The sequence below is a fragment of the Symphalangus syndactylus genome, chromosome 1, assembly GCF_028878055.3.
Source record: "Symphalangus syndactylus isolate Jambi chromosome 1, NHGRI_mSymSyn1-v2.1_pri, whole genome shotgun sequence".
Taxonomy (NCBI): Eukaryota; Metazoa; Chordata; class Mammalia; order Primates; family Hylobatidae; genus Symphalangus; species Symphalangus syndactylus.
In genome coordinates, this window is record NC_072423.2 from 66478055 (window position 1) to 66497027 (window position 18973).

The 18973-nt window shown below is 45.4% G+C and overlaps 1 protein-coding gene across 8 annotated transcripts in view; it reads right to left on the bottom strand.

The window, feature by feature from the left end:
• The window catches only part of ENOSF1 (enolase superfamily member 1), a 39415-nt gene extending 21922 nt beyond the window's left edge, over positions 1 to 17493 (bottom strand). For 2 of the 8 annotated variants that reach the window (XM_063640745.1, XM_063640738.1), the window contains exons 1-3: positions 17322 to 17476; positions 11369 to 11477; positions 2108 to 2223 (exon numbers count right to left, since the gene is read on the bottom strand). In XM_063640745.1, coding sequence (XP_063496815.1) covers positions 2108 to 2223; positions 11369 to 11477; positions 17322 to 17444 — 348 coding nt within the window. In that variant the 5' untranslated portion in view covers positions 17445 to 17476. Of the gene's footprint in view, positions 1 to 2107; positions 2224 to 11368; positions 11478 to 16486; positions 16820 to 17170 lie in introns of those variants that run through there. The other 6 variants (XM_055236828.2, XM_055236809.2, XM_055236818.2 and 3 more) reach the window with 6 other exon arrangements.
• Positions 17494 to 18973: the final 1480 nt, after the last annotated feature.

Genomic DNA, 18973 nt, shown 5'->3' on the forward strand with positions numbered 1-18973 from the left:
CTGGGATCACGTATTGCATTTAGTCGTCATGCCTCTTTAGTCTCTTTTTACCTGGAATAATTTTTCTTCTTTTTTAAAAAATGTTATTAGCATTTTAAAAGAGTACAGGCCAGTTGATTTGTACAGCACCCCTCAATTTGGGTTGATCTGGAGTTCCTTCATGACTAGATTCAGGTAATACATTTTTTGGCATCAATACTACATAAGTGATTATGTCATTTTGTTTTATTATTAGGATTGTTAACTTTTACCACTTGGGTAACTTAGTGTCCATTTGGTTTCTCCACTGTGAAGTTACCATTTCATTTTCCAAGTAAGGAGGTTATTATTGTCCCAAAATTTGGGCATCCCTTGATGACACTTGCCTCAATTAATTGTAGCTATGACAGTTATGGTGATTTTCTGATATTATCATTCCATTTATATTTATTAGATTTTAATCAGCTGTAATGGTGGGCTTGACCTTGTTGTTTATTACCTCCTTAAAAATTTTTTATTTTATTATTTTTATTTTTAAAAAGTACAGATGGGGGTCTCAACTATGCTGCCCAGGCTGGTCTTGAACTCCTAGCCTTAAGTGATTCTCCTGCTTCAGCCCCAAGGTGCTGGGATTATAGGCGTGAGCTATTGTGCCCAGCCGATTGTTCATTATCTGAATGGACTCATGGATTTTATTCAATGGATTATAAGCCATTATGATCATATTTATATGGATGCTCAAATTGTCCCAGATTCAGCCAATGGGAACTTCTTCAAGGTGACATCTTTCAAGGTAAGTTTAATATTCTCTGTATAAAGTAAAAGATGAAATCCCAGGCACTATTGAAAGTATGTTCTCTTGTGCCCTTCTCAGTTCATGGATGGGAGACTGAGCTGGGTTAGGAAAAGACAAAATCCAGTATCACGGGACAAAGGGCAAGGTCAGGGTATTGAATTCACCTTGCTGTGTTGGAATCCTTTCTCCAGAGCCTCACTTTTTCATGCCTTGAATGTATAGTTCAAATACCAAACACATAAAAGGTACAAGGTCTTCCATCTTTTTAAATTTTCTCTTCTCTTACTGTTTTCTCTTTAATGATCTTCTCTTACATCTCTCTTTTTTTTTTTTTTTTTTGAGACAGAGTCTCACTCTGTCTCCCAGGCCCAAGTGCAGTGGTGCGATCTCGGCTCACTGCAAGCTCCGCCTCCCAAGTTCGGGCCATTCTCCTGCCTCAGTCTCCTGAGTAGCTGGGACTACAGGCGCCCGCCACCACGCCTGGCTAATTTTTTGAATTTTTAATAGAGACGGGGTTTCACCATGTTAGCCAGGATGGTCTCGATCTCCTGACCTCGTGATCCGCCTGCCTTGGAATCCCAAAGTGCTGGGATTACAGGCGTGAGCCACCACGCCCGGCCTGACCTTCTCTTATATCTCTAATACTACTCACATTATTTCTCCATAAAAAGATTGCCCATTTAGTACTTTATCCTCTAGACCACTTTCCAATTCAGGGAGGAGGAGATGAGGTCCTTAGAGAAGAGATAGCTCTCAGAACCCAAATCTCAGGACCTTATCTCCTTAGTAGAACATTTTATTCAGCTAAATTTGGGCTTGAGTCATTTACATCATCAGTCTTACTTATTTTGAGTTGTTTACCTCAAAATACTGATGATGTAAATGACTCAAGCCCAAATTTAACTGAATAAAATGTTCTACTTTAAAATTATAAACCCATCTCTAGGCTGGGCGTGGTGGCTCACGCCTGTAATCCCAGCACTTTGGGAGGCTGAGGAAGGTGGATCACTTGAGGTCAGGAGTTCGAGACCAGCCTGGCCAACGTGGCCAAACCCCATCTCTACTAAAATTACAAACATTAGCCGTGCATGCCTGTAGTCCCAGCTACTCAGGAGGCTGAAGCAGGAGAATTGTTTGAACCCAGGAGGCGGAGGTTGCAGTGAGCTAAAATTGCATCACTGCACTCCAACCTGGGTGATAGAGTGAGACTCCATCTCATAAAATAAATAAATAAACAAACCCATCTCTATCTTCACATTTGTTGCACTCAAAGGATACCTCAGACCTTGATAATATTACTTATGTAAGCATTTTACAAAATAGGTCCCTTACCCATCTGAGCTGCCCATCACTTGTGAGCTGCCTATAGAAGCCTCTGAAGTCACCAACGATGTCCTTGAGGTCCTTGTTGAGCACATGGTGGGCGAGGGCATTCACAGCACAGACAACTATTTAAAAAGGATTGAACTCTTGTTTATGTTTTTATATTAGGTCAAGAAATTAACACCTGAGAACATCACAAACAAACGAATGTGAACATTTTATGAAAAAATTAAATCTAGGCCAGGCGCGGTGGCTCATGCCTGTAATCTCAACACTTTGGGAGGCCAAGGCGGGCGGACCACTTGAGATGAGGAGTTCCAGATCAGCCTGGCCAACATGGTGGAACCCTGTCTCTACTGAAAATACAAAAATGAGCAGGGCGCAGTGGTGTGCACCTGTAATCCCAGCTACTCAGGAGGCTGAGGCAGGAGAATCGCTTGAACCCAGGAGGCAGAGATTGCACCATTGCACTCCAGCCTGGGCAACAAGAGCGAGACTCCAACTCAAAGGTATATTCTTTTTAAAATTGCATCGAATATGTTTTCTTTTCTTTTCTTTTCTTTTTTAGGCAGGGTCTCACTCTGTCACCCAGGCGGGAGTGCAGTGGCATGATCACGGCTCACCGCAACCTTGACCTCCCCGGCTCAGGTAATCCTCCCACCTCAGCTTCTTGAGTAGCTAGGATTACAGGCATGTGCCGCCACACCTGGTTAATTTTGGTATTTTTTGTAGAGACGCAGTTTTGACATGCTGCCCAGGCTGGTCTCAAATTACTGCGCTCAAGTGATCCACCCGCCTTGGCCTCCCAAAGTTCTGGGATTACAGGCATGAGCCACTGTGCCTGGCCCCATATGTTTTCTGTGGTTGTCATAAGAAATATTACACAAGTAGAACACGTGTTAATCCATATACTGAGCTAAACTTCCTCAGTAGAGAACACATTGTGATTGGCTGTCACGTGAAAAACAGAATCATAGACTGACGAGTTTAAATAATGTTCCCAAATTATTTTCCTATTCACTTCGTAAAGTGTTTGAACAATCAGATTCAAAACCAAACCATGCCAGTTCATGTTCCTAAGGAATAAGAAGGCTGACTTACTAGAATTTTTAAAAAGAGAAATGCCTTTTCATTATTGACAAGTATAGAAAATGCCTTGAATTCATAACATAAACTATTAAACATTAAATAAAATGAATTTGCAATTAGCATACCATTTATATGTAAAATGTTAAAATATATGAAAACACTGTCTTAACAAACATGAAACTTCTTACTATTGACTTTCTTATGATATACTACATTTTTCATAAGTAATTTGAAGGTTAAACTTAATTTGGGTCAGCATTACCATCAATTATTTATTTTTGGTACCTTTAATTATTATTATTATTTTTTAGAGACAGGGTTTCACTCTGTCACCCAGCCTGGAGTGCAGTGGCGGGATCTAGGCTCATTGCAATCTCCGCCTCCTGGGCTCAAGTGATCCTTCCACCTCAGCCTCCTGAGTAGCTAGGACCACAGGCTCGAGCAGCCATGCCCAGCTAATTTCTTGTATTTTTGGTAGAGACAGGGTTTCACCATGCTTCCCAGGCTGGTCTTGAGCTCCTGAGCTCAAGTGATACACCTGCCTCAGCCACCAAAATTGCTGGGATTACAGGCGTGAGACACTGCACCCAGCACCTCACTGTAATCTTGAATGCCTAGCTTCAAGCAATCTTTTTGTCTCAGCCTCCTGAGTAGCTAGGACCTACACGCAACACCACATCAGCTAATTTTTAAATTTTTTGTAGTGACAAGGTCTTGCTATGTTGCATGGGGCAGGGAGGGTGGGGAGGTTCTGGAACTCTGGGCTCAAGCAATCCTCCCACCTCGGCCTCCCAAAGTATTGGGATTACAGGTGTGAGCCACCATGTCCTGTGGTATTTTACTTTGAAAGGATTTCTTGGACCTGGCACTCACTCCCATAATGCCAGCACTTTGGGAGGCTGAGGTGGGTGGATCACTTGAGCTCAGGAATTTGAGACCAGCCTGGGCAGTGTGGCAAGACATCATCTCTACAAAAAATACAAAAATTAGCCGGTTGTGGTGGTGCGCCTGTGGTCCCTGCCTCTCGGGAGGCTGAGGTAGGAGGATCACTTGAGGTAGGAGGATCACTTTAGCTTTGGAGGCACAGGTTGCAGTGAGCTGAGATTGTGCCACTGCACTCCAGCCTAGGTGACAGAGCTGGGCCCTGTCTCAAATAATAATAATAATAATAAAAAGGCTTTCTTGTGTTATTTAAGATGATGAATAAGTAACCCTTTGACCCTTTGCCAATTCTAGGAAACATTTAGCCTATGTTGTGTAAATGGCCACAATAATTGAATCAAGCCATCAACTTAGCTGCAAAGAAAGGAATGTATTCCAAAACGTTTTGATAAATTTGTTTGGTGCTGCCGTGGATTCAATAGTAAAAGTTTTCGGTCATTTAATAGGACAGTTGTAGAGGTACAGTTTTACTATCAATAAGATCTTGAGAAGGACAGTTTGAAAGTGGTGCCCCAGGCTGGGCGCGGTGGCTCATGTCCGTAATCCTAGCACTTTGGGAGGCCAAGGCGGGTGGATCACCTGAGGTCAAGAGTTTGAGACCAGCTTGGCCAACATGGTGAAACCCCATCTCTACTAAAAATACAAAAATTAGCTGGGCATGGTAGCAGGTGCCTGTAATCTCAGCTACTTGGGAGGCAGAGGGAGGAGAATCACTTGAACCCAGGAGGTGGAGGTTGCAGTGAGCTGAGACCATGCCATTGCACTCCAGCCTGGGCAACAAGAGTGAAACTCCGTCTCAAGAAAAAGAAATAAAATGATGCCCCAAGCTTTTAGCACATGCCTGGCTAAGGGTGAAACAGCTCTCGGATGATTGCACACTTTTGGCCAGATATAGCACTTAGGGCTGAACCAGCCATTCCAGGTTCTCTAGGGCTTTTGTTAATGGGATACACAATCATTCTGGTTCAGACATTCATTCCCTAGAATTGTGAGAAGACAGAATCCTCCTCACTTCTTGAAGGTTGATGCTCTTGAATTAAAGAAAATCTGAAGTAAGTCAGTGACTCACAGTGAGGTACGTTATTATTGACATCAAACCACCGTCTCAGGGATTTGATTGTTGCTATAAATCACTGACTGAAGCATACCTCTGCTTCATGTCACAATACCAAATGCACTTAACAAAAGCTAAGGATGATCTCATTTTTATGACTCTCAGAGTGCACAAGCAGCACTTATGTATTCATCTACAGCGTATGGATTTTTCTTGCTCAACAGGAAACTAGAATTTGTTGCATTCAATAGAAATTTGGGTTGTGAGGCCAGGCACGGTGGCTCATGCCTGTAATCCCAGCACTTTGGGAGGCTGAGGCGGGCGGATCACCTGAGGTCAGGAGTATGAGACCAACCTGATTAACATGGTGAAACCCTGTCTCTACTAAAAATACAAAAATTAGCTGGGCATGGTGGCGCATGCCTGTAATCCCAGCTACTTGTGGGGGCTGAGGTATGAGAATCGCTTGAACCTGGGAGGCAGAGGTTGCGGTGAGCCAGCCAAGATCACGCCATCGCACTCCAGTCTGGGCGACAAGAGCGAAACTCCGCCTCAAAAAGAAAAAAAAAAAAGAGAAATTTTGGCTGTGGCAGGAAATTGACTTGGAAAAGAAAAAAAAGGCCCTTGAAAGCAGCTTCTTGGCAACTAAACCCAGGAGGTTTTCTCTTATGATTCTATCTGCTCAGGGACTTCAATTCTCTGGAGCCTCTAGCACTGGAAGGACATTGAGTAAAGTCTGTGGGTGACTTGTGGGTGTCTGAAGTAAGAGTGGTGTCATAAACTCTTAAGGCTGGGTTTTTTAAAATTTTGTCTATTTAAAAATTCTTTCTTTGTATATCTTTTTCTATATTTTTTTTAAAAACTAACTTAGTCTACATTGTACATATTATTATACATGTGTCCAAACCTAAGAGTGACCCCTATTGTAAACTACAGACTTTGGGTGATCATGATGTGCCAGTGCAGGTTCATCAGTTGTACCAAATGGGCCACTCTGGGCAGAATGTTGATAATGAGGGAGGCTGTGCCTGTGTGGGGACAGGGGTATGTGGGAAATCTTTGTAACTTCCATTCAGTTTTGCTGTGAACCTAAAACTACTCTAAGAAAATAAAGTCTTAAAAAAAAAAAACAAGGCTGGCCACGGTGGCTCACGCCTGTAATCCCAGCAGTTTGGGAGGCCGAGGCGGGTGGATCACCTGAGTTCAGGAGTTCGAGACTATGCTGGCTAACGTGGTGAAAACCCATCTGTACTAAAAATACAAAAAAATTAGCTAGGTGTGGTGGCAGGCACCTGTAGTCCCAGCTACTAAAGAGGCTGAGGCAGGAGAATGGCGTGAACCCAGGAAGCAGAGCTTGCAGTGAGCCGAGATCGTGCCACTGCACTCCAGCCTGGGTGACAGAGCGAGACTCCGACTCAAAAAAAAAAAAAAAAAAAAATTAGCTGGCGTGATAGTGGGCACCTGTAATCCCAGCTACTCAGGAGGCTGAGGCAGGAGAATTGCTTGAACCCGGGAGGCGGAGGTTGCAGTGAGCCGAGATCACACCACTGCACTCCAGCCTGGGTGAAAGAGTGAGACTCTGTCTCAAAAATAAATAAATACATAGATAAATAAATAAATAAATAAAATAAAACAGAAACAGGCCAGGCATGGTGGCTTATGGCTTATGCCTGCAATCCCATCACTTTGGGAGGCTGAGGCAGGCAGATTGCTTGAGTTCAGGAGTTCAAGACCAGTCTGGGCAAAATGACGAAACCCTGTCTCTACAAAAAATACAAAAATTAGCCCAGCGTGGTGGCAGGTACCTGTAGTCCCAGCTACTTGGGAGGCTGAGGCAGAAGAATCGCTTGAATCCGGGAGGTGGTTGTTGCAGTGAGCAGAGATTGTGCTACTGCACTCCAGCCTGGGCAACAAGAGCGAAACTCCAACTCAAAAAAAAAAAAAAAATTTTTTTTTAAGAAAAAAAAAAAAAAACCCAAAAAAACCCCAGGTCAGGTGTGGTGGCTCACACCTGCAATCCTACCACTTTCAGAGGCTGAGGTGGGTGGATCACCTGAGGTCAGGAGTTTGAGACCAGCCTGGCCAACATATAGTGAAACGCTGTCTTTCCTAAAAATACAAAAATTAGCTGGGCATGGTGGCACACATCTGTAGCCCCAGCTACTTGGGAAGCTGAGGCAGGAGAATCGTTTGAACCTCGGAGGTGGAGGATGCAGTGAGCCAAGATTGCACCACTCCACTCCAGCCTGGGCAACACAGCAAGACTCTGTCTCTCAAAAAAAAAACCATTTAGCTAGGCATGGTGGCTTGTGCCTGTGGTCCCAGCTACTCGGGAAGCTGAGGTGGGACAATCATTTGAGTCTGGAAGGTCAAGGCTGCATGAGCCATGATTGCACCACTGCACTCCAGCCTGGGCGACAGGGGAAGACCTTATCTCAAACAAATTAATAAATAATAAAAACTTTTAAAACATAAAGAAAAAAGGATAAAAATGAATATTAATTAAGTAAATTTAATAAAGTCATGCTTTTAAAAAATACCCAACCAAAAACTACATTGGTGTATTCTATACATTTGAAAAACAACCCTCTGTCTCTGTCACACACAAACACTCTCTTCACAGTAACCCTATTTTTTTTTAATCATAAACGGATGATTAGGTAAGTAAGCAGAAGAACCAGGATGAGCTAATGGAATTTTTCATCTTTAGCGTGAGTGCTGTGTAACACATTCAGTGAGACTGCAGTGAGTCACCTGAAATATGTAGCAAGGTTAAAGTTAAAATGGGTTCTGTCATGTTGCGGTCTGAAAAAGGCGGAAGCCAAAACCCTTAGCACAAAAGAGTCATTAATTAAAGTCATGGAGAGATGGAAATTGATGTACCCATGCCTGAGACATCCACCAGGACAGCGGTGTGGGGCTGGGAATGGGGGAGGGGAGGGGAAGTGAGGGCCCTAAACACTGAGCTCAGCACCCATCCCAGAAGAGCTTCTTATCTGTCTTAGTGCCCAGGGCCCCTCCACGAAGTGTGCCCAAGTCAGCAAAGTTTAAAGTCTTGGCTGTTAACAGAGAGTGGGTCCAATGGCCTGTCTAACATATCTTGTAAGCTCACTGAGTTTTATGCAACCTTTGGGGGCTGTGCTGTAGGGTTTGCAGTATGGAGAAAGACAGTGGCTTCATAAAGTACTCAACTTACAAACAAGGGACAATTAAAGTTGCAGAATAAGCAGAAACACAGCTCACAGCTCTATCTTAGTAAGTGGTTACTACTTTGGGGAAAACTTTAACAGTAAATTGTTTACTTAATGGAGAAAAGGGGGACTGATTCACAGTATGGTCTCCTCTCTCTGCCTGGCAAATTCCTGTTTGCTCTTCGAGACTCACCTCAAAGCGTTACTTCTGCTCTGAAGCCTTCCCTGAGCCTTTTGGACAGAGTGATGTTACCCCTGATATGGTTTAGACATTCTGCACAAATTTCATGTTGAAATGTAATCCCCAGTGTTGGACGCAGGGCCTGGTGGGAGGTGATTATTAGATCTTGGAGGTGGATTTCTCATGAATGGTTTAGCACCATCCCATTGGTACTGTCTTTGAGATAGTGAGTTCTCGTGAGATCTGGTGGCTTAAAAGTGTGTATCACCTCCCCATTCCTTTTCTCTTCCTCCTTTCGACATAGGACGTGCCTGCTCCCCCTTCACCTTCCACCATGATTGTAAGTGTCCTGAAGCCTCCCTAGAAGCTGAGTAGCTGGCATCATGCTTTCTGTAAAACCTGCAGAACCATGAGGCAATTAAACCTCTTTTTCTTTATAAATTACCCAGTCTCTGGTACTCCTTTATAGCAATGCAAAAACAGCCTGGCTCAGAGTGGTGGTTCATGCCTATAATCTTAGCACTTTGAGAAGCCAGAGTGGGCAGATCATTTGAAGTCAGGAGACCAGCCTGACCAAACATGGTGAAACCTCATCTCTACTAAAAATATAAAAACTAGCCCGGCATGGTGGTGTGTGCCTGTAAACCCAGCTACTCGGGAGGCTGAGGCATAAAAATTGCTTGAACCCAGGAGGTGGAGGTTGTAGTGAGCGAGATTGCACCACTGCACTCCAGGCTGGGTGACAGAGCAAGACTCTTGTCTCCAAAAAGAAAAGGAAAAAAAAAAAAAAAAAGAACAGCCTAATATATCTTCTCTCTGTAAAACTTGCACATAATTTAAAAAAATAGTAATTCTCAGACTGCGCTATGATCATTTCTTTTATGTCCACTTCCCCAATAAGTTTGTGTGCTCCTTGTATGTGAGATTCTGTCTTCTTTATCTTTTTTTTTTTGGGGGGGGGGGATGGAGTCTCGCTCTTTCACCCAGACTGGAGTGCAGTGGTGCAATCTCGGCTCACTGCAAACTCCAACACCCAGGTTTAAGCAATTCTCATGCCTCAGCCTCCTGAGTAGCTGAAATTACAGCCACACATCACCACGGCCAGGTAATTTTTGTATTTTTAGTAAAGACAGGGTTTCACCATGTTGACCAGGCTGGTCTTGAACTGCTTGACTCAAGCAATCTGCCCGCCTCAGCCTCCCAAAGTGCTGGGATTACAGGCGTGAATTACCACGCCCGGCCTATCTTTCTCTTTTTAAAATTACTTTGGTGCTTGATGCATGGCAGCACTCAGGAGAAGTCTGTAGAAGGACTGACTTGCTGGACAACTGACTGCCAGCCCTGTGAAGAGCAGAAACAGCAGCCACCCGGGCAGTGTCCATTGAAAGTTCAAGGAAGGTTCCCTTGCCATTCACACATACACACACTCACAAACTCACACACTTCTTTTATATGCTTAACAATTTAAAATCTCTCAATGGGCCAAGATTTTTTTCTACAACTACTGAGAGTGCTGATGGTGCAAATATCCACAGGAAAGGTGTCACACTACCACTGAAGTTAGAGAAACTCTTTTCCCTCCTTCTAGACCCTTACCCTTCAATCTATCATAATTTGGCTTCAGGCCCTAATAATCCACTGAAATTGATCTGGCAAAGGCCACTGTTTTGTATTTCTTGAATTTTGTACCATGTGTAGGTATTATGTATTCAAAAAGAGTTGCATTTAAAAGTTCTGAAGAGAAAGTGCTCCGGACAGTCAGGTGGTTTTGCCATGACTTGCTGGGTAGCTGCCTGTGCCTCAGTTTTCTTCTCTCTAAAAAGTTAGATGGCTCAAGATCACCATTGAGATCACATCCAGCTCTGAAAAAAGTTATGTTCTGTGTCTTCTGTTTAAGAAAATAGAAAATGCAAATAAAAAAAGAATGACGTATACACAGCTCGGTACGCATCTTAAAGAATCTGCTCTTCCCCAAAGGAGACTTCCGATACTGGGTGGGGCCAAAGCCCTTTTTCGCCATGAAAATAGTGAACTTGAAACCGATTTGGTGTGAAATATTTTGAAAAGGCCAGGTGTGGTGGCTCACAACTGTAATCCCAGAACTTTGCGAGGCTGAGACAGGAGGATCGTTTGAGGTCAGGAGTTCGAGACCAGCCTGGCCAACATGGTGAAACCCCGTCTCTATTAAAAATACAAAAATTGGCTGGGCATGGTGGTGGGCACCTGTAATCCCAGCTACTCGGGAGGCTGAGGCAGGAGAATTACTTGAACCTAGGAGGCAGAGGTGGCAGTGAGCTGAGATTGCACCACTGCACTCCAGCCTGGGCGACAGAGTGAGACTCTGTCTCAAAAATATATACATATATATATTGAAAAGCAAGTAGACTCGCTGTGCACATCACAATGAGCCTTTTTTGCTGTGGGAACTCACGTCTCCTCCCTTTCATTGCCCTTGGTTACTTGCCCACTGCAGGTTGTCAAAGCTTGACAGTGGCCCCAGGTGAAAGGCAGGTGAAAAACATCCTTGTAGCTGTCATTGGACACAGAGAAACAGACTAAGAGCCAACGATTTTCTAACAGGCTAGAGATGACTGCAAGGAGAGAGGCCAAATTCTGTCACTTTTAAATTTCTCCCAGTGAAATAAATAACAAACCATGAAACGCTGTTTTTACTCACTTTGAGCGGTGTAAATACAGAGAAAAACAAGATCAGAACTGAATCTAAATCAAGATTCTAATGAATCTAAGAATCTAAATTAGAATCTCATCTGAAAATTAAGCATTCTGGAACCTCGAGAGAATCTTCAACTCACCAACTTCAGTGCCTTTTCCCAGAGTGAAGGTAATTCCACACCCCTTGATTCCATCTTCTGCATCAGTTTCTATGACGACATAGGCAGCTGAGTAGTCAGGGTCCGTGTGCTGCAGGAGAGAAATTCCCCCCCGAAACAATGCCAGTGTGAGAAACCCAAAAAGAACCATGAGAATGATGTCACATGAGGACAGACAATGCCACAGGGGCCATGCTACAAGAGCTCCCATAGAAGGAACTGTTGTTATACCCCAAAGAAAACAAAGGGCTCTGAATGGAGAAAAGGAATGTCCTCCTGAAAGATCCAAAGTGTTTCAACAAGAGCAATGTATATATATATACTTTTTTTTTTTTGACAGTCTTGCTCTGTCACCTAGGCAGGAGTGCAGTGGTGCGATCTCAGCTCACTGCAACTGCAGCCTCCCAAGTTCAAGCGATTCTCCTGCCTCAGCCTCCCGGGTAGCTGGGATTATAGGCACGTGCCACCACACTTGGCTGATTTTTGTATTTTTAATAGAGACAAAGTTTCACCATGTTGGCCAGGCTGGTCTTGAACTCCTGACCTCAGGTGATCTGCCTGCCTCGGCCTCCCAAAGTGCTGGGATTACAAGTGTGAGCCACCGCACCTGGTTGCAATGTATACATTTTTATCACCCATTTTCAATTAGGTCAAAAAATGAGGCTCAATTTTATTTATTTATTTTTTAAATAAAAAAATACAGATGGAGTCTTGCATGTTGCCCAGGCTGGTCTCAAACTCCAGAACTCTAGTGATTCCCCCGCTTGGGCCTTTTAAAGTGCTGGGATTACAGGCATGAGCCATCATGCCCAGCAGGGGCTCAATTTTAAGCCAAGGAGTTTTCACTCGCAGCTATCTCTGTCAGCTCTTTGAACGAAGTTACATTCACAAGCAGCCTCAAATTGAACAAGCCAAAGGTTCAGAAAACTGTTGCATAAAATTGGAGTGATCTCACTTACAGCAGTTTATAGCAGGGCTGAAAATACATTGGCAAAAGTTCAGACACCAGTGGGGGAAAATGAAGAAGTAAAGCTTCGAGATTAATTCACTCATTTTTTGTTTTGTTCTATGTTGTGGAATAATGGAGACCCCAAAAAGCCAGGCAGAAGATCTGAATGCATTCATAAAGAAGAATTTTGCATAAGGCTATGACAATTTATTACTGTTATTATTCTATAATATTTATTGTGCCAAACACACTATATTCTAAGAGCTCTATATGGTTTAATTTAATCTTATAACAGTATTATAAACTAGGTGCTCTTATCCTTATTAGAGAAGAGGAAATGAAGTTTTAAGGAGGTTTAGTAATTTGCAAAAGGTCACACCACAAGTAAATAATGTTTTATTATTATTATTATTATTATTGAGACTGACTCTCACTCTGTTCTCCAGGCTGGAGTGCAGTGGCATGATCTTGGCTCACTGCAACCTCTGCCTCCTGGATTCAAGCGATTCTTCTGCCTCAGCCTCCCAAGTAGCTGGGATTACAGGCACCCACCACTATGCCCACTTTTTTTTTTTTTTTAGTAAAGACGGGATTTTGCCATGTTGGCCAGGCTGGTCTTGAACTCCTGACCTCAGGTGATCCACTTGCCATGGCCTCCCAAAGTGCTAGGATTATAGGTGTAAGCCACCATGCCCAGCCACAAGTAAATTATGAAGGCAGACTTTAAATCCCTGTATTGGGGGTGTCGTGGCTGAGGGAGCTGTATGTGATGGCTGGGAGCCCTGAGTCTGGTGTCACAGCCCAGTGGCAGGAAATCAGTGTGATGCATCGCTGAGCACCAACTACGTGTCAGAGCTGGTGCAGCTTGCTAGGGGGTTACAGATATGGCTGCCCTTGAGGAGGTTACATTTGAGAAGACCTGGTTATAGGACGGGCATGGTGGTTCATGCCTGTAATCCCAACACTTTGGGAGGCCAAGACAGGAGGATTGTTTGAGCCCAGGAGTTCGAGACTAGCCTGGGCAACAAAGCGAGACCCCATCTCTAAAATAAATAAATAAAAAGCCATGGTTAAAAAAAAACCTTAATAATACAAGGCAGAACATGATAAGGCCTGGGAGAGATGCAAACTATGAACGACCAGCAGAGAGCACTGTTAGCTGAATGTGCTTCTTGAAGAGGGAGAAGGCTTTACCATGAAGACAGAATCTGAGCTGGCCGGTCGAAGAAGGGGAGCTCCTCAGCAGTGGGAAGGGGAGTGAAGGGTCTGGGAGGGAGGAATATCTCAGGCGAGGTAGCAGCAGCAGTGCAGAAAGTAAAGAGGTCAGAAGAGGGAGAGACTGGAGTGTATTCAAGTGTTGGTGCCCATCCTGGGTTGGCTGAGCCATTGGGTTCCTGAAGGAGTTGAGCGATGAGGCTGAGAAGGAGACTCCAAGAATTAAAGACCCATAGGCAGTTTCTGGGTTCCAAGAAGAGGAAGTTTCTTGGAACTTCCAAGAAGAGGAAGTTCTGGGTTCCAAGAAGAGGAATTAAAGACCCATAGGAAGTTTCTGGGTTCCAGGAATGGAAAATGGAAAACTTTCACTGAAGCCTCAGATGAGGGTCAACAGGATGAGATGAGCCAAAAGTGACTTGAAGCTTTTGGGTCCCTGTGATTAGCGGAATGATCCAAGATGGGTCAGGAGGGAGGGGCGGCAGGGTATGGAAGTTGACTTCCGATTTAGACAAACCGCGTTTAGCATGAAGGTGAAAAACCCAACAGGAAGTATCCAGACCTGTCAGTTAAGGAGGCAGATCCGGAAATGAGATCTGGGAGTCTCCGGCATAAAGGGTGGCACCGAAGTCAGAATGCGGAGAGGGTCTTCATGGGAGTGTGTAGGGAGACCGGAAAGATGCTGAGGCCTGAGCCTCAGAGAGGGAAAAAGGGGCCAGTGGAGGAAGAAGGAGCTGTCAGAAAGGCAGGAGGCCATGAGGGGAGAGAGCACACGAAGAGGAGGCGGCCGACAGCAGAAAATGTATCCGAGGGTAAGGACAGCCGAAGGAGAAATAACAAGGGCAATTCACAGAGAAGAAAGGAACAGAAGTAGATTTCAGATTAAGAAGGAGGTAAGCCCGGCGTAGTGGCTCATGCCTGTAATCTAGCACTTTGGGAGGCCGAGGCAGGTGGATCACCTGAGCTCAGGAGTTCGAGACCAGCCTGGACAACATGGTGAAACCCCGTCTCTACCAAAAATACAAAAATTAGCCGGGCGTGGTGGTGCACACCTGTAATCACAGCTACTCCAGAGGCTGAGGCACGAGAATCATTTAATCATTTGCACCTGGGAGGCAGAGGTTGCAGTGAGATGAGATCGCACCACTGCACTCCAGGCTGGGCGACAAGCGAGACTCTGTCTAAAAAAAAAAAAAAAAAAAAAAGCAGGAGTCTTTAGCAGATTTTGAGGACAGCTTTACCGCTCTTTCTTGAAAATATCCTACTTCTGATCAGGGAGGCTCACTTTGCTGCTAAGTGCTGATGGTCCAGCATGCCTCGAGGGCATGTGAAGCCATCTCCATGGTGAACTGCAAAACAGCTCATTCTAATAAGAAGGCACTTGAGAGTTGGCACACAACATACGCCCTATCTCCCTAAGATAAAATGCTTAAGTATTTATGAGCTTGCAATACTGGTGTTAGATAATGTCTCCTCACCCTGTGTTAGACACCACTCAGGCCCAGAGGCAAATTCCATTTCTTGAATTATTCTACAGTAAACCAGGCTGTCTTTTGAGACAGGGTCTCTCTCTGTCACCCAGGCTGGAGTGCAGTGACACAATTACAGCTCACTGCAGCCTCGACCTCCTGGGCTCAAGAGATCCTCCCATCTCAGCCTCCTGAGTGGCTAGGACCACAGGTGCACGCAACTACGACCAGCTAATTTTTGTATTTTTTTGTTGAGACGAGGTCTCACTATGTTGCTCAGGCTGGTCTCGAACTCCTGGGCTCAAGCGATCCACCTGCCTCGGCCTTCCAAAGTGCTGGGATTATAGGCTTGAACCACCAAGCTCAGCCAAACCAGGCTGTCTTAACATTTCACAAATTCAAAGTCAAGTCTAGATTAGGGATTCCTTCTGCTTCAGTTTCCTCCGAGTGAATAGTAATTACAGCCAACCCCTCCTTTTTTCTTTAGAAACAGGGTCTCACTGTGTCATCCAGTGCCCAGGCTGGAGTGCAGTGGCACGATCATAGCTCACTGTAATTGAACTCCTGGGCTCAAGTGATCCTCCTGCCTAGGCCTCCACTTAGGATTACAGGTGTGAGCCCTCATGCCTGGCCTATAGCCAACTTTACTGACGGCCTTCTCTGAGCCAGGCTCTTTACAGGTATCTCATTTACATGTATACAGTGAATATTATTATACCCATTTTACAGATGAGAAACCTAGGCTTGGAAAGATTGTGTGACTTAGCCACAGCTGCTAAAGCTTCACAGAGGCAAAGGCAGTTGCATGAGATTGAGTGTTTGGATTCTACAAGCCAGTAAAATTTCCAACATTTATTTTGAGTTTCATAAATGATTCCCTGCTGGGTGTTTAAGTTATTTACCAACATCATATAAGAAAGGAAACATGAAGATTTTAAAGAGGATGACAGCCTGGGCCCTGTCTCTACAAAAAATACAAAAAGTAGCTGGGTGTCATGGTGCACACCTGTAGTCCCAGCTACTTGGGAGGCTGAGGTGGGAGGATTGGTTGAGCCAGGGAGGTCAAGGCTGCTGTGAGCCATGATAGTACCACTGCACTCCAGCTTGGGCAACAGATAAGAGACCCTGCCTCAAAATAAATAAATAAATAAATTTTTAAAATAAAATGGAATAAAATAAAAATTTAAAAATGCAGGATGAACTTAATCTCAAAAAGGACATTCTTTTGCATTTAATAACTTTAACGAGAGGTCTATTTTTATAAAACATTTCAGGTACAAAAAGAGTACAGATAATGTAATGAACACCAGCTTGCCATCCACCCAATTTAGGAAGTAAAACATTACAATGGGAATTAGAGACCTCGTGGTCCCCTCCGTGACCCCATTTCCTTCCCTCACTACTGGTAACCATTTTCCTAACATTGCCGTTCCTCACTTCCCAGCATACTTTCACACATTCACTACATACCCACACAACTCTGCTTTTCCAGCGCGGCCAATCTCATCAGTGGACTAAGACGGACAATGAGGACACAGTGGGGAACAGGCTCCCTGAAGACCCTGCACAGAACCCACTGTATGTGGGAAACACCGCTCTCGACGGGGGAGGGGAGGGAAGGCCTAACACTCTAACACCCTCAGTAAGCAAAAAAGACCTTCAATATTTAGATAGGAGTCAGAGTTCCTGCCCTTACTTTATTACATCTCTTAAGACGAACTGGCATTTGCATCAATCCTTTCTAACCGTGTTTGCAGGTAATTTCATGAGAGCGCCCTCTCATGTGACGCAGTTATCACGCGCTTGGTTTCTCAACCCGACTGTGACACCTTCATTACGAGACCCAGAGAGGTCTGGAACTTCTCCAAGTCACACAGCAAGTTGTGGAAGCGGGATCACTACTCAAAACTCCCAGCCTCGGGCTTCCCATTCTCCCTCACCGCGAACCCCGTCGCGTTCAGGGTACAGAGGAAGCCACCGAGCGCTGTGCTCTAGGGTTTCATTGGCGGGAACCCAACAAAATCATTTTGCTGCTATTGCCTATTATGCATTCTACCATTTCCAGCAAAATGTGAGTCGTAAAAGTAAAACCAGGATATTCTAAACTCCAGCAAAGAAAAAACCCAGGAGAGTGGAAAGTTTCTGGATACTTACACAATTGCTCCAAGGCATGAAAAGCGAGTGTCTCCCCCAGGCGCGCCTCCCACTTTACAGAAGCAATGGGTTCGAAGTCGGGAAGCTACCCGGGGCCTGCAGATCTGCAGTCGGTAGGGCGGGAGGGACCCGGGGCGCAGGCCGCGCTTACCATGGCGTCCGAGCCGTGGCCCCCAAGCGACGTGGGGAAGCGCACGTCCCGGACCGAGAGCCGGGAGATCCTGCCGCGCACCATGGCCCCTGCGCCCCGTAGCCGCGCCACCCGTGCGGTCATGACTGGTCGGGATACTGAGTGCGCGGCGGGAGGGCGGGAGCGCGGCGAGGCGGGGCACAGTCAGGGCATAGAGGGCGCTCATTGGCCGCGCGGCCGCACCCCGTGAACTTGGCCCCACGGGAGCTCCAGTCCCAGCTCCCGGCTCCCCGGGGCGCACTCCGCCTTCCGCCGTTCCCTTCTCAGCCTATAAGGAGCTGACCCCGGGAGGGTTCCCTCAGGGCTGCCGGGGAACCTGGGCAGGCAGGAGGCCTCGCGCCAGGTCGGCCCTCCGCAGGACCCTGCTCTGCCCGGATTGAAGACTCGTGAAGGGACCTGCCTGGGAGCGGCGCCCTAGAGGGAGAAGTCGGGTCTGAGCGGGTGCATTAGCTCAGCGGCAGATTCCGGCCAGTGGCTCAGCTCCCGACCCGAGGCCGCTGGTTGTCACCAGCGTACCCAGGAACGCAGTGCGCTAGAAAATGCTAGGTCTCTTTAAGTGCCCACAGCCTCAGTTTGCCACCTGATAAATTAAGAGGCAGGTCATCATTTATTATACCCGTACCGATGCAGATGAGGTACCCGTACCGTACCTCAGCCTGTAATCCCAGCACTTCGGGAGGCCGAGGTGGGCGAATCACCTGAGGTTAGTAGTTCGAGAGCAGCCTAGCCAACATGGCGAAACTCTCTCAAAAATACAAAACTTAGCCGGGCATGGTGGCACACGCCTGTAATTCAAGCTACTTGGGGGATTGAGGCACAAGAATTGCTCTAACCTGGGAGGCAGAGGTTGTAGTGAGCCAAGATCGCACCGCTGCACTCCAGCCTGGGCGACAGAACGAAACTCTGGGGGGGAGAAAAAAATTGGAGTTTTGAATATTCCCAAGATTTGGTATGCTCTCTGCACAGTTAACAGTTTTGTAACTTTACATGTAATACAATGTTGCATATATTGCTGAAGTTTTGTATACACAGCACTGAAAATGTTTTGTATAAACTATCACTTTTATGTGATAATTTGAGTTTCCTAGTTTTTACTGATACAGCTGTTGGTATAATGAGTATCAGTCAGGGTCTCAACTGGAAGCAGATGGCATGCTCAAATTAAGATAAATCAAGAGGCCGTGCAATGGCTCACACTTGGTAATTCCAGCACTTTGAGAAGCCAGGGTGGAAAGATTGCCTGAGCCTAGGAGTTTGAGACCTGCATAGGCAGCATAGCAAGACCTCATCTCTAGAAAAAATACAAAATTTGCTGGGCATGGTGGCCTGTGCTGTAGTCCTAGCTACTTGGGAGGCTGAGGTGGGAGGATCCCTTGAGCCCGCGAGTTCGAGACTGCAGTGAGCTATGATCGTGCCACTGCACCCCAACCTGGGCGACAGAGTGAGACCTTGTCTTTAAAAAAAAAAAAAAAAAAAAGGCAAATCAAGGATATTTATTTACAAAGAGGTGGGCAGGTTAAGAACCACAAGGATTAATGCAGTATTAGTAGCAGCAAAACTGTCATCACCCCTGAAGCAGAAAACATACGGAATGGAAGCTGCTACCAGTCTCC